Source organism: Triticum aestivum, chromosome 6D, assembly GCF_018294505.1.
Source record: "Triticum aestivum cultivar Chinese Spring chromosome 6D, IWGSC CS RefSeq v2.1, whole genome shotgun sequence".
In the NCBI taxonomy this organism is placed as follows: Eukaryota; Viridiplantae; Streptophyta; class Magnoliopsida; order Poales; family Poaceae; genus Triticum; species Triticum aestivum.
Genome location: NC_057811.1, coordinates 380,983,606 through 380,997,908, shown reverse-complemented (window position 1 = coordinate 380,997,908; position 14,303 = coordinate 380,983,606). Strand labels below are relative to the sequence as shown.

General features: G+C 46.9%; 2 protein-coding genes across 3 annotated transcripts; one reads left to right on the top strand and one right to left on the bottom strand.

Annotated features, from left to right (window-relative positions):
- Positions 1-2,815: 2,815 nt before the first annotated feature.
- Positions 2,816-6,641, top strand: LOC123145239 (protein KINESIN LIGHT CHAIN-RELATED 2). Its single transcript, XM_044564614.1, has 3 exons — positions 2,816-3,120; positions 3,353-5,357; positions 6,203-6,641. Exons 2-3 carry the CDS (start codon positions 3,439-3,441, stop codon positions 6,414-6,416), a joined length of 2,133 nt encoding a protein of 710 aa, XP_044420549.1. The 5' UTR covers positions 2,816-3,120; positions 3,353-3,438; the 3' UTR covers positions 6,417-6,641.
- A 3,044-nt stretch (positions 6,642-9,685) lies between these two features.
- On the bottom strand, positions 9,686-12,274 carry LOC123145238 (E3 ubiquitin-protein ligase RBX1). 2 transcript variants are annotated; one of them, XM_044564613.1, is made up of 5 exons: positions 12,026-12,274; positions 11,832-11,882; positions 11,670-11,729; positions 10,032-10,103; positions 9,686-9,950 (listed from the first exon to the last, which is right to left on the bottom strand). In XM_044564613.1, the coding sequence occupies exons 1-5, from the start codon at positions 12,153-12,155 to the stop codon at positions 9,913-9,915; spliced, it is 351 nt and encodes a 116-aa protein (XP_044420548.1). In that variant the 5' UTR covers positions 12,156-12,274; the 3' UTR covers positions 9,686-9,912. The 2 variants fall into 2 exon arrangements, with proteins under 2 accessions (XP_044420548.1, XP_044420547.1); XM_044564612.1 differs by having other exon boundaries at positions 11,987-12,247.
- Positions 12,275-14,303: the final 2,029 nt, after the last annotated feature.

Genomic DNA, 14,303 nt, shown 5'->3' with positions numbered 1-14,303 from the left:
CAAGAAGAAGCTCCCATAATCCGCCTTTTTTCTTTCGTAAAATTAACTGTGTAACTATTCATTGTAGCAGTAGCTCCGGGTCGATCCGACGGCCCAGCTTCTCCCACCGCTCGATCCGACACCCGGAAACGCATCAAGCGACTCGATCCAACGGTCGAAATGCCCTGAGCTCTGAGAAGCCTCAGGTTCTCCCAACAAACATATTTCGTGATACGTGGTAAATCTTTTGCCCGGTTTAAAACAAAATCCAGACAAGGAGAGAAGAGCGTGCTTCATGCAGACGCCGTGAGTGCCTGGACTCTCGCACGCCACCCCATGCCAGCAAGCAGGCTTTGCTTCCCTCACGTCACGTGGGATGGCCTGGTTTCTCGTGGGCGGACGACGCACGGGCACGGGCGGCCACGCGCCAACGGACACGCGCGTCCCACGAGTGCCCGCAGCGCACGGCGATCCGTGGCAGAGACGCCCTCGGCCCTCCGCTGCTCTGACCGCGCGGACACCTGTATGCATCACCGTTTCGAGCTGACAGTGCCATCTACCGCCGCCGGTTCTGTAAGAACGCGGCTGAGAACGTCGTGTGACGGCATGACCCAAACATTGCTCCAGGAGACGCAGCGCATCGCTTCCCCTCTCTTGGATGCACCGTGTGTGCACTCCGTTTCCGGCGGCATGAAAACGACGGCAGGACAACCCACCCAGGCCACCGGCCGGCGGGCGAGCAGCAGAGCAGGTGTGTTATTTCATTTCATTTGACGATCTGCGTTGGTCGCGAGCCAGCGGCGCTCCACAACTGCTCCAAATGCAGCATCCCCACCGAATACAAAACACCGCATATTTCCATCTCCGTTTTCGTCGGCGCCTCCGTGGCAGGGAGCTTAGCCATCCCAATACTATGTTTGATCGAAGCATTGACCAACCACCACGAGGCGATCACACAATCAATGACGGGTTGTCCACTTGGACGCGGTGCAGATTAGTTACAAGAAGACTACACGAACAAGCGAACAAGTTCCCGATGGATGGACGGAGTCTGCTCAGAGGAACCCATCCATCCGGCCAAACAAAGCCACCGCCACCACCACCACCTCACCGGCCGGCCGGCCGGTGACGAGCAAGTCTGGCCAACCGCTGAAGCTAGCGAACGACTAATCCGTTGTATATGTTTTGTTTCCGCCCTCCCGTCGCTTTCCTGCCACCCGATCCTCCACTCTGTCACCGCCCGTTTCTTTCCGCTAACTACCAAGCAACAGCACAAGACCAGCGACCCTTCCTCCTGCTGCCACTGGCACAGCAACGGCAGCTCTCAAGGACACATTGCAATCATAAGGTTCGTGGCCAAAATACACAGCACATGGTGTAATTCAAAAAGGAAATGTTTCTCAAAAGACATTTAAAAACTGTGCACATATTAATTATATTCCTTTAAGTGATACTACTAGACACGTTCGCGGCTCTTTTCGAAGATAGGAAAGGGAGAAAAATAAGTAGCGGAGGTGATCAGCAGATTCTTGCCATTTGCTTGTAGCTCTGGTTCCTGTCTTCTTTTAATCACGCTGAAAACGACGGTTAAACTTATAATATGATGGATATCTTGTCCACGGATATTTTCATCGGTTGATGGGGCGTCTAATCTAACGAGAAATGTTATGACGCGACAACGAAGGAGCTTGTCAGAGGTTGCAATGGTCACTAGCTAGACTCAAGGCGACAATAAAGAGAAGAATGGTGACACATCATAATTCTTCAGAGAAAAATGACACATCATAATAGTAGAACGCAACCCAGATTAACCCATAAACCTTATTTTACAAGTTTTAACTAGTGGCATGGAGCTTCGACAATGACAAACACTTGTCGAATCTGTTCATCGCAATTGTTTTGTTCAAAATGCCCTCAGAAAAGCCAACGACAATGGTTTCACTAAAACAACTTCATTTTTGAAAGCGGAGGACCCTGTCATCTGCATTCATTGTTGCATTCGATCAGACAAGTTGCTTAAGACGATCCTAAAAATGGTGACAGGTTCAACCCGAGAGAATACCTATCCGTCCAATTGAATTCTCGACACATATCTTATTCTATCTACGCATAACAAAATGAACATATATACATAAAGAGATTATGAATGCCAATGTAAAATCCATAGGTAATTACTACAATATGTGCACATGACCCGCAAGACGCCTCAGATATGAACATGTCATCCTAGAATTTGCGATCACCCTGTGCTACGAGCCGCACGACGCCCAATGGTATGGAGATCGTGTCGTAATGCATAGCTCCACATTTCTTGAAATCTATAAATCCAGTCATTGTGCGATCGCCCTGTGCTACAAGCCGCATGGCGCATCGAATGTTTTTTTTTAAACAAGGCAAAATATTTGCCATTTAATTGTCAGGAGGATAAAGGAACATGCCCCTCTATGGGTTCTAGTGGGTGCGAAATACTTGTGTAATGCAATGCCGCGAGAGTAGTTGTTTTCTTTCCCGCGTTGCGGGCATTAGTCGAATGGTATGGAGATCATGTCGTAATGCATGGCTTCACATTTCTTGAAATCTATAAATCCAGACAATGTGATTAAAATAAATTACACACTCTATTTTTCTTCTTCCAGATTTTGCAACTACTCCCTCCGTTTCAAAATAGATAACTCAACTTTGTACTAACTTTAATACAAAGTTGGCTCATCTATTTTGAAACGGAGCGAGTAGAACGGAAGTACAAGATCAACTATTATCCTCTCCATGGACCTCATCACAATGGCTGCTTTGTAAATAAAATCTTTACTCTCCCCCTTCCCGGTCAAAATCCATCTCCTCTTCCCCAGAGCGACATTTGCTCTCCACCATCCCGTGCCTTTCCTCTTCCTCCCCACCTATTTCATGGTGCTCTGACCTACCCAAGCTCCAATCCCACCCAATGCAGCTCTAAAATCTCTCCTGTACTCCACCACCGCTGCTCCCCTCCCTAGAGCTGCCGCCGCGCGGTAGCTCCGCGCCACCGCCGACGCCTCACACCCCCGCAGCCTCTCCGCCGTCGCTGCCGTCGCCGCGCCTCATCGCGACGTCGCGTCCCTGCCGTCTCCACCCCGTCAGCGATCTCGGGCGTTCGTTTTTGAGGTATGAGCTCGTGGCCATCCGGCGATTCCCAAAACCCAAACCAGCATCCGCAAATTTTCTAGATCCGCCCCTCCGGCCCTCCCCGCAGTTAACTCAGTCAGTTAATCCGGCATTTATTAACAGCTTCCGAGTCAGCCGAAATTGGAGTCTCATAATTGATCCGTGATGATTTTGATTTTGCATCAATTACATCTTGCTTTGCCTTAATTGATTGTATTCTGTTTTTTTCAAGGTATTGTGGAGAGCTCTTCAATTTCATCCGGCTCTGTTCTTCTGAGCAAAGAGTGAGAAGAATCTTTCGCCTGATTGTCCCCAAAGATGCCAGGAATCATAGTGGATGGAGTTGTTACAGAGGAGATTCAGCATGAGGTGGGTTCCTCTCAAAACAAGGAGAATTTGACGGCCCCGACCATGGCGCCAAGCATGCAGAGTGAGACACTTGAGATGCACGTTGAGAATTCTGGTGCCGGGGAGCCCTCGATTGAGCAACTCTACAACAACGTGTGTGAGATGGAGAGCTCAAGTGAGGGTGGTGGATCCCCATCACGCGAGAGCTTCGGGTCGGATGGGGAGGAATCAAGGATTGACTCGGAGCTTCGCCACCTTGTTGCTGGGGAGATGGAGGCCATGAAGGCCATTGAGGAGGAGGAGGAGAAGGAGAAGGAGAAGGGGAGTGGAAGTGTTACCAATGCGGTACCTACTGCTGGGAATGGGACCCCTGTCAGGCCTCAGTCTTCTAATTCATCCAAGAAGAAGGCTACAAAATCACAGCTTGAATCTGATGCTTCTGTTGGCCCCAATGGCAAGGCATCCCCCGAGGAAGCCGAGAGTGAGGTCAGCAAGCCTGGAAGCCGAGTTGGCCGTCGCCGGAAAGCTAGTGCCAAATCACAGAATGGAACAGAAGATGCTGGTCTTGATAACCCAGACCTTGGTCCATTTCTTCTTAAGCATGCAAGAGACTTGATTGCCTCTGATAATCCGCGGCGAGCGCTGAAATATGCTCTCCGTGCCACCAAATCATTTGAGAAATGTGCAGGTGGAAAGCCAAGCTTGAACTTGGTCATGAGTTTGCATGTTGTGGCTGCAATCCACTGCAATATGGGAAAGTACGAAGAGGCTGTACCTGTGCTACAACGATCCCTCGAGATTCCTGTGACCGAGGAAGGTCAGGAGCACGCTCTTGCCAAGTTTTCTGGTTGCATGCAATTGGGTGACACCTATGGGATGCTAGGTCAGATTGCCCTCTCACTGCAATGGTATGCCAAAGGGCTTGATATCCAGAAGCAGACATTGGGGGAGCAGGATCCAAGGGTTGGAGAGACTTGCCGGTACTTGGCTGAGGCTCATGTGCAGGCACTACAATTAGATGAAGCACAAAAATTGTGCCAGATGGCTCTTGACATTCACAGGGATAATGGCCAGCCAGCATCACTTGAAGAAACGGCTGATAGGAGGCTAATGGGTCTTATTTGTGACACAAAGGGTGACCATGAAGCTGCGTTAGAACATCTAGTGATGGCGAGCATGGCCATGGTCGCCAATGGCCAGGAGACTGAGGTGGCCTCAGTGGATTGCAGCATTGGTGACATTTATCTCTCATTGGGTCGATATGATGAGGCTGTATGTGCTTACCAGAAAGCTCTTACAGTATTCAAGACTAGCAAAGGGGAGAATCATGCCACCGTGGCTTCTGTTTTCCTGCGGCTTGCTGATCTATACAACAAAACAGGGAAGCTGAGGGAATCAAAATCATACTGTGAGAATGCTCTCAAAATTTATCAGAAACCTATTCCAGGCACGTCTCTTGAAGAAATTGCCACTGGTTTAACTGATGTTTCAGCCATATATGAGACCATGAATGAGCATGACCAAGCACTGAAGTTACTCCAGAAGGCCTTGAAGATGTACAATAATTCTGCTGGCCAACAGAGCACGATTGCTGGAATTGAAGCTCAGATTGGTGTCTTGCACTACATCTCCGGTAATTATGGCGATGCATATGACTCCTTCAAGAGTGCGATTACAAAGCTCCGCACATGTGGTGAGAAAAAGTCCGCCTTCTTCGGTATTGCCCTGAACCAGATGGGGCTGGCGTGTGTTCAAAGATACTCCATAAATGAAGCTGCAGAACTCTTCGAGGAAGCTAGAACCGTTCTGGAGCAAGAATACGGGCCATATCATGCAGATACTCTAGGAGTATACAGCAATCTTGCTGGAACTTATGATGCAATGGGAAGGTAAGCTCCGTAGTGATTTCCTTGTCAAGTTGTTTCTTCTATAATGCAAAATAGACCATACATGTTTCTTTGACCATTTAACTGTTAATTTCAATCTTGCTAATATGTTTGTTTGACTTCTCATTATTGTCATCCTTCTAAGCCCTGCATAACCTACGTGTGAAATTTTATAAAAGTGAAATGCTTCCATGCGCACCTCGCCTTTCTTATTATCCATGATTTATGGATCCATTTGGGTGCTCTCAAGTCTCAACTAGGCCACTAATTACCTGTTCCATGTTAGCCCTCAGATGTCCTGGATATAGTACAGGATATGAGTAAAGCCATAAAGTGCTCTTATAAATGGCAACTGTCGAGCCTTTGTTGTTGTTTAGCATCTTCCAGCTTGGCACATGATTAGTCTCTTTATGCAGCTTTATGCAGCCCAAATTGAATTGGGCAGATGCGGATTGCGATAAAGTTGGGCCTACTTAATTGAAGTAGGACCATAATAAAACCATCTTTAGTTGCTTGTCGTTGGCTGTTGAGTAAAAGAAAGATCACAATGCTTATCCTCTTGCTTTACCTTCTCCATTTGCATCTTTCTGTCCGTGTGATAACTTCATGCTGCTTTGTTAGACCTGTGTGTCTGCCAGCTTTTCTGTAATATTCTTCCTAATCATGATGCTAGTTCTGAACTAAGAGTAGCCAGTTGTACTCTGGTCTAGCTGGCCAGATCAGGTTTCTGAAGCAACATGCTATCTCAGCTACTTCTGAAAGCAAATCTGAGATTAAGAGATTGAAAACTGCATCTCCCTCCCAGAATATGTCCAGTTGATAATATTTCTGTTCTTTTGTGTTGCCAGACTGGATGAGGCCATTGAGATCTTGGAATACGTTGTTGAAATGCGCGAAGAGAAACTAGGTACGGCGAACCCAGACGTCGACGACGAGAAGCGGAGGCTTGCCGAGTTGCTGAAGGAGGCTGGACGAGGGAGAAGCAGGAAGGCAAAATCCCTGGAAAATCTTCTAGAGACCAACCCATACACCATCGGGAAGAGGACTACAGTTGCAACGTGAGTGAACTACAGCTTTTGAAAGAGAAAAAGGAACACTATGACGCTAAGAATTTGTGTATCAATTGGTTTATTCAAATTTGGTGAGAGGGGTAAATGGGAATAGCAGTAGCGTTTTGAGTATCGAGATACAAAAATGGTCTGATTGATTGTTGTAAAGTTGCAAAGGCTATTTTCACTTGTTATTACTTGCTCGGTGTCTAGAGCAATTAACTGTGCTCGTTGAACAGGTGTGTTTTGCCTAGTCCTACTAGTTACATACACTACAACAAATAATGAACAGTTATAACCCTTCTGTTTAGATGACACAAAAATGATCTGGTTGGTTGTTGTAAAGTTGCAAAGGCTATTAACACCAGGAATGCCTTTTAATGCTCGGCGCCAGTGAGTGCGATCTTTTTCGCAAAATAATCAAAATTCATATTCCAAAGTTTTGAAAAAATCTGATTTTTTTTTCACATTGTCATATGGATGCATATTACATGATTAAATACATTAACAAGCGAGCTACGCAAAAATGACAAATCAATAATTTTCACCCTGTGTAGCTCGAGTGTTGATGTTTCTCATGAAATTTTACACACATGTACTATATAGAATTTTTTGAAACACTAAAATGTGATTTTTTTTATAATTTTTTTAGAAAAAGGCTACATGGAGCTCGAGCACACAAACACAACATTCCACTTGTTATTACTTGCTCAGTGTCTATAGCATTAACCATGGTTGTTGAACAGGTGTTTCGCCTAGTCCTACTACAACAACTAATGAACAATTACATGTTAGAGCAACTCTAGCACAATCGACATAATTTGAATCGACATCCGTCATATGAAGCACGCTCCGTAATGATTTGCAGGCTACCCAGACTGGGGGCAAACACGTATTCGACAAACGCATGATTCATACTCCCCAAGCTCCCTTCGCCTCCCTCCTCCCATGTCCCCGACCACGCATCGCGCCCAAGGGCGGCTCAGGGGAGAAAGATGCCGCTGTCAGGAGGCACCCTATCGTCCTCCCCTCGATTCGCCGCCACTGGAGTTCCCACTGACGCAGTCGTGCTAGCTCCAAGGAAGGTGACGGGGGGCTCGAGTCGTAGACGATGTTGCCGCCCCTTCATCAAGCAGCGGTGATGGCCCCAAGGTGGCGACCATGGTGAGGTCCTGGCGGTTTGGTTTATGGCAGCAGCTACCTCTGGTGGTGCGCCGGCCTGGCTGTCAACGAGCAAGCGAGTTTTCGCGGCAATTCCCTTGCCAGTGCGCCTTCGGCCCCGTCGGCCCCGAATCTGCGTCTTCTCCAGCGTCCATGGCCCACCGACATCTTTGTACGTGTGGTTCCTGGCTGTGTTCTTTGGAAGCTACATTCTCTTCCAGCTTCCTGGCGGCTCCGGATCTGTGTTCCCCTCCAGACGTTGGCTCATCGGCATCGTCAATCATCATCTCATCCCCTACATCGGCTCTCTCGGCTCTACCGTCTCTCCAACCCCATCCTTCACATGCCTCGTCCTTCTCCCGCCAGATTGAGAGCTCACATGTCCAGTGGCATCCGCTGCCACCTTCTTCTTCGGCGCCGACACAACTCCTCTTCCTGCGATGGCGGTTCCAACCAGCGATCTGACTTCCTCGTCTCTGAATCCTGATTCGACATCTTTAGGATTGCTCAGACAGAGACTAGAGAAAAATCCCTGCTCGGCTTGCCGATGCTGGCAGCGGCGACACCCACGGTGTCCTTCCCTTCTTGGAAATGCTGCCATGGCCTTTGTCCATGCCCCTTTTTGAGCATCGGGGGAAACCCTAGATTCAATCCACCGGATCGGACAACGATGGCGTCACGTCGTCGTTCCCTTTCTTTGAGGCACTGTCTTGATTGCTCGTGGAGTCCCCGGTGTTGGATTTGGAGATGTTGGATGTGGTTTGGGTGCTTCTGTTGGCGTGGGCATCTGGGCGAAATGTATGACTTCGCTGGTGCTTCCTTCTTGCTTCTGCTTCTGGCTCAGCCTGGTCCTGCAACCCACTCGCCGACTCTCTGCACTTATGGTGGGGCGTACGTTAATTGAGTCGGATCTGGAGTCTTGGCTGCATGAAGAAGGTGGCTCGTGATGTTCGTGGGGAGGTCTGGTACCCTGTGTCTCATCTCTTCGCCTCCATGGTGGAGTCCCGGCAAGGTGAGCTCAGTTGTGTTGTATCCTCTATTTGGGCAGTGCATCTCATGTTTCTCTGCTTCGAGAACCATGCTCATGCCATCTAGCATTCGTATTGTGTGATGTACCCTCCCTTGTACTCATCCTAACTCTTCTATCAATGAAAAGGTACAAAAGCTTTGCGTATTCCGGAGCTGAAGCCCTCGCGGGTGCTGGAGCCTACGGTGCCGTGGGAAGCGGCAGGTCCCCCGTGACTACCATCACGGGAGCCGCCACTGCCATGCGTGCCACCAAAGGAGGATCCATTGACTGTCATGGCTAGTGTGCCGAGAGCAGAGTTTGCACCGCCAGTGCGCCGTGCCCAGGACAATGTAGCTAGGGTTTTGATGATGGGGACGCCTCGCTGCAGGGCTTATATAGGCACGAACAGTTACGAGAATTTGAAGATGATGCAGTGCGGCAGCCACCCGTCAAACCGCCACGAGAATTTAAAGGAGTGGCCGCGTCATTAATACAACGGTGTCGTGTACTGACGAAGAGAAAGCTTCAAAACCTGCTTGTGGCATACTCTCTCCATCCTTAAAAGAGTGTACTTCCAACTTTGTTGGAAAGTCAAATTTTTTTATGTTTGACCGTATTTATACAATAATAGACCAACATCTATGCCATCAAATTTGTAAGATTAGATTCATGATAAAATATATTTTCGTCATATATCTATTTGATTTCACAAGCATTGACATATTTTTTCATAGTCACAACTTTAAGATAAATTGACCCTCCAACAAAGTTGGAAGTACACTTTTTAAAGGACGGAGTGAGTAAGGAAGAAGTTTGAAACTTCCCTCCGAGCAGTTGGGTCTAGAGCTTCATCATACGAAGTCGTTTTTGGAGCTAGTTCTGATCCCGGATGATATTACCTCCATAATTTTTGACCGGTATGGCAACTAGCGTGCCATTTTAAGAGACTGCTTCTACGTTGCACTCCCTCTATAAAGAAAGATTGTGGCAATTTCAAACGATTTATTCTATAAGCCGAGACGAATTATCAGAAGAAAAGCCAAATGTCACTGAAAATTATGAAATAGAAGCACGACATCGAAGGTAGTAAAATTTCACATGCAGACACAAACTGAGACCCACCAAATTCACACTTAAATTCCAGAAAAACAGAGAGATCCATCAGTAGCTCCCAGGGACGATTTGCTGAACAGTAGTCGACAAGGATACATGTGGTTTAACAAAAATCCAAGCTCAAGGAACATCAACCACCCATCCACTATTCTTAACCAGGAGTTATCACTAATAGCACTAAAGTACGATAACCATGAAATAACTTCGCCCCCCGGCCATGACTGTCTTAGTGACCATACTTCTGGAACTCCCACTCGCTGTTGTCTGCAATGCAAAATAGAATTTCAGGATAGTGAAAAGTAGCAAGCAACAGTGATGCTGGGGAAAATCGATAGGGAAACAAACCTAGAGGGCACACTTGACGGGTCTTGAGCCAACGGCTGATGCAGTGGAAGTGGAATGCATGGTTGCAAACTCCTGAGAAAATACAAACAGGCCATTAACTTAACTCGGTTAATAGCAAGCCCTTAAACCACATAGTCAGGTGCAATCCTCTGCAAAATGAAATGTAAACAACAATGCAGTGTCCAAGGAATCACTAGAAAATAGCGACTATGATAATCTTCCAGGAGAGAAAATTCACTACCAGGGATAATTGCACATAATGTTTGTCTAAATGAGTAAGAAGCTGATGTAGTGAAAATGCAGACTTTGGTATTATAGAACAGAAACAAACAGTCCACACATGAAAGATCAAGAAACTATTTATCAAACAATGATATCATCATATGCAATATTCTTGAAATGACAGCTTCTGATCTAAATACAGATCCCTTGATACGCAATTGAAGTCCTAAACATGATGACAAGAAATCACTTCAGATCAATTTCCTATAACACCTGACTCAGGTTTTGACATTGTTTACTCTGTGGTAATTGGTAGGTGCTTCACAAAAAAAAAACTGGCAATTAAAAATATGGAGACTGAAGTCCAAGCCATTGATCCACATTCTAACCTCTAGTCCTTTCAAGTTCAAACCAAATGCCATGTTATTACTTCAAGGCGTAACCATGGTTAAAGGCGTGCCTAGGAGTGCGATAGCAAAAAGCCTAAATCCTAATGTGTGCATAATTGCACATAAGTGTGTGCTTTGGTCAGAACAGCGCAAGTCGGTGGCAAAACACACAGTTAACGGCTAGATGTGAACAATTATAAATGGTTAACTGCAAGGGAAGTCATATTTGCCTATCTTGTTAAGTGCACAGTAGTACCTTCCTTTCGCAATCAACAGATGCTATACCTGAATACAAGAAATGCCTTACACTATATGCTGGAAGATCATAGAAACTATTGGGACTTATATTTGCAAATGGAGGGAGAACTAAGTGCAGATACGAACATAGATTAAACTGAATATTGTGTCACTTTCCTAAATTGATTTCAGCCTACAAAGAAGTGAAGAACAAATGAAAAAAATTCATTATCCACGTCCAACTAAATTCAAGTCACTGTCAGTCAGATAAGGGGAACCATTATTACATGTACATAACACATACCCAGCTTCATGTGACAGTGCCAAATAAGTAAATCCCCTTGCACGGAAACCACGTGAATCCAAGAACTCCCAATGCCATATAGGTTGTAGTATATAACTTAACATGGCTCACATCAGACAAGCAATATTGAGCAAATAATTAGTAGCACAGCAAAACGAACCAACCAAAATATATATTACATTGTAACAGAGCCACAACCAAAAAACTATCGTGAGGCATCAGCAAATGGCATACAAAATTCTCCAATAATTCAATCGATGAAACCCCTAACAAAGCCACGACAGACTAAGAAACTTGTTAAGAGTTCTAAAAACACAGAAATATTCACAGCATGACCAATACCAGATTGAGCAGCTATTAATACTCTAATAACCCTTACATTAACAATGACAACTACGGCAATTGCAAGATTATACAATAGTAGGGGAATTGCAACATTATACAGCAGGAAACAGGGGAAGCAAGGTAAGAAGATCTGTATCATACCCCAAGCGACGGTGCACTCCTCGCTGGTGGCGCTGGCCTGGTTCGCCTGGCACTCGATGCCTGCATACACACATAAACGTCACAGGTTAGATTTCACACGGAAAACCCTAGAATCGTCGAAACAAAATCGAAGCGACGCGGCGAAACGCGACGCGTGCTCACAGAGGTCCATGATGTGGTTCCGGCAGATGGCGCAGTTGTCGACCACGATGTCTGCGCGCAAAATACGGAAGGACGAGATCAGAATCGCATCAGGTCAGGCGAAAATCAAGCGAAGGAAAGAGCAGAACGCGATCGATTGAGCGAGAATAGGTTACCCCAGGCCCAGAGCGAGCGAGCGAGCGACAATAGCTTACCCCAGGCCCAGAGCGCGACGGCGTTCCACTTTTTGATCTCGAAGCGCTTGCCCTTCTTGCAGCCGGCGCCGGCGCAGGAGGAGGAGGGGGCGGCGGGGGGCACGGCCACGGCGACGTCGCCCTGGTCCATCGCGAGCGAACCCTAGGCGAGCGGAGGGCAGGAGGAGGCTAGGCGAGACGGGAGACCGGAACAGAGCTTTCAAGTTTGGTCAAGGGGACGGGGCCAATAAAAGGGGGCACGCGAGAGGTAGGCCTGGGCGTGCGTGGGCTGCCTAGGTTTGCACGATCGACCGCATCTTAGCCGGACTCTTGCTTTTCACGGATTATTATGGGCTGATTTTGTTCTAATTTTTTTCGACGGGCCTAGAGTTGCACTTTCCCGTATCCTTTCGACACAAAAATTAAAATTGATACTCTAGACGAAATCACTAATTAAGGAGTGCAAAGAACACTCCACTCCCCCAGATCGCGACAAGTGGCGCACATGCAGCGCGCCACTTGTCCCAACCTGAAAGGTTTTCCTTTTTTAGATCCGTTTATTCAAAACGTTTTATCTCTTAAACCGTGCGTCCAAATCTTGAACCGTTTTCACCATTGGATTCCTCGCATCGAGATCTTCAAAACTAGATACAATGTTGATAGGTTCTGACGAACTTTTTTTTCAAGAAAAAACCGGCGAAAAAACCCGGGCGAAAAACTGAACCGGGAGCACGGTTTTTTTCCTTTCCGAAAGAGGCACGCCCGTGCCTCTCGCGAAATCACAACCGTGCCTCTTGTGGAAGCAAAACCGTGACTCTCGTGGAAGGAAAAAAACCAGAAAACGCGTTTTTTTTCCGTTTCCGAGAGACACGGCCGTGACTCTCGGGAAAGCACAACCGTGCCTCTCGCGAAAGCACAACCGTGACTCTCGAGAAAGAAAGAAAAACAGAAAACACGTATTTTTTTCCCTTTCCAAGAGGCACGGCCGTGACTCTCGTGAAAGCACAACCGTGCCTCTCACGGAAGCAAAACCGTGACTCTCACGAAAGAAAAAAAACAGAAAACTCGTTTTGTTTTTCCCTTTCCGAGAGGCACGGCCGTGACTCTCGCGAAAGCACAACCGTGCCTCTTGCGGAAGCAAAACCGTGACTCTCGCGAAAGAAAAAAAAACAGGAAACGCGTTTTTTTTGTTTCCGAAAGGCACGGCCGTGACTCTCGCTAAAGCACAACCGTGCCTCTCGCGGAAGAAAAACCGTGACTTTCACAAAAGAAAAAAAACATGTTTTTTTCGCGCAAAAAAAATATTTTTTTGGATTTTTTTATCGAAAAGCTAAAAAAGACCGGGGAAAAACCAAAACGTCGAAAAAACCCGGAACAAAATCATTTAAAAAGCCGAAAACGCGTGCGAAAAAATAAAAATAAAATAAAATCCGGAGAGAGCCTCCAGAGCGCAACACGTGGCGAATGGCTGAGAGCGCGCCAAGTGACGCTGATCGTTACGAGGCTCCCGAAGGAGCGCTCGTTAACTAGTTGCTCCATACTCTAGATCCTCACAAACAAAAAAGACTCTGGATAGGCTTTCTTCCACTTTATATAACCATCACAACCAGTGTCACAAAAAAAAGCAACCATCACAACCAAACAACAAGTTCAAGCGCCCCATCGAAAATAAAAAGTAGTCTTTTGATGCATCAACACAAACACAAAATAAAGAGGGAAAGACCACCATGTGGTCGGTAGTTCAGGAGATCTGCGGCGAAGCAAGATGGCGGGCCGCTGCAGTCCAGGCGTTCAACATGAGTCCAAGGCGGTCGTGATTCGCAGCCTAGAAAGCAGGCGACAATGTTGCAAAATACAAGAAATTTGAAGAACGAGTTAGAGCCCGCCCAAGAAAGACCCGCTCAATAATCATCTTGTTATCGTCTATAGGGTCCAAGCTAACGCCACAAATACAAGCCAGAAGAGGCGTCTCCTCCTCCCGGTCTGGTTGGCATGGTTTTATAGGAACCCGACCAGATCTAGGGCCTCTCAATCGGCCCAAGAGCCCCACAGATATAGCTCCAAAGAGCACTCGCTATCGAGCATACGGAGGAGAAGATATACGTCCATATCTCTAAAATATTACAAAGGGGACACATCCCATCCGCGTGGCCGCATCGCTTGATCGCCTCCGTTCCGAATGGGAGGCGATCCCGCAAAAGCTGCCAAACAAATTTCTTTTTTGAGAGGTAAGGGGCTTTTTCATAGCGGAAATGTCCAAGAAAGGGAAGGCTGGCGACATAAGGCATGATAACCTAAG

Excerpts from the sequence above, each read along its gene's own strand:
- LOC123145238 (XM_044564612.1), bottom strand. The coding sequence starts at position 12,155 with ATGGACCAGGGCGACGTCGCCGTGGCCGTGCCCCCCGCCGCCCCCTCC. Across the intron at positions 11,883-11,986 it reads TCGCTCGCTCTGGGCCTGGG|ACATCGTGGTCGACAACTGC; the intron begins GTAACCTATTCT and ends TTTTGCGCGCAG. Across the intron at positions 9,951-10,031 it reads CCGTCAAGTGTGCCCTCTAG|ACAACAGCGAGTGGGAGTTC; the intron begins GTTTGTTTCCCT and ends TTTGCATTGCAG.
- LOC123145239 (XM_044564614.1), top strand. The coding sequence starts at position 3,439 with ATGCCAGGAATCATAGTGGATGGAGTTGTTACAGAGGAGATTCAGCAT. Across the intron at positions 5,358-6,202 it reads ACTTATGATGCAATGGGAAG|ACTGGATGAGGCCATTGAGA; the intron begins GTAAGCTCCGTA and ends TTGTGTTGCCAG.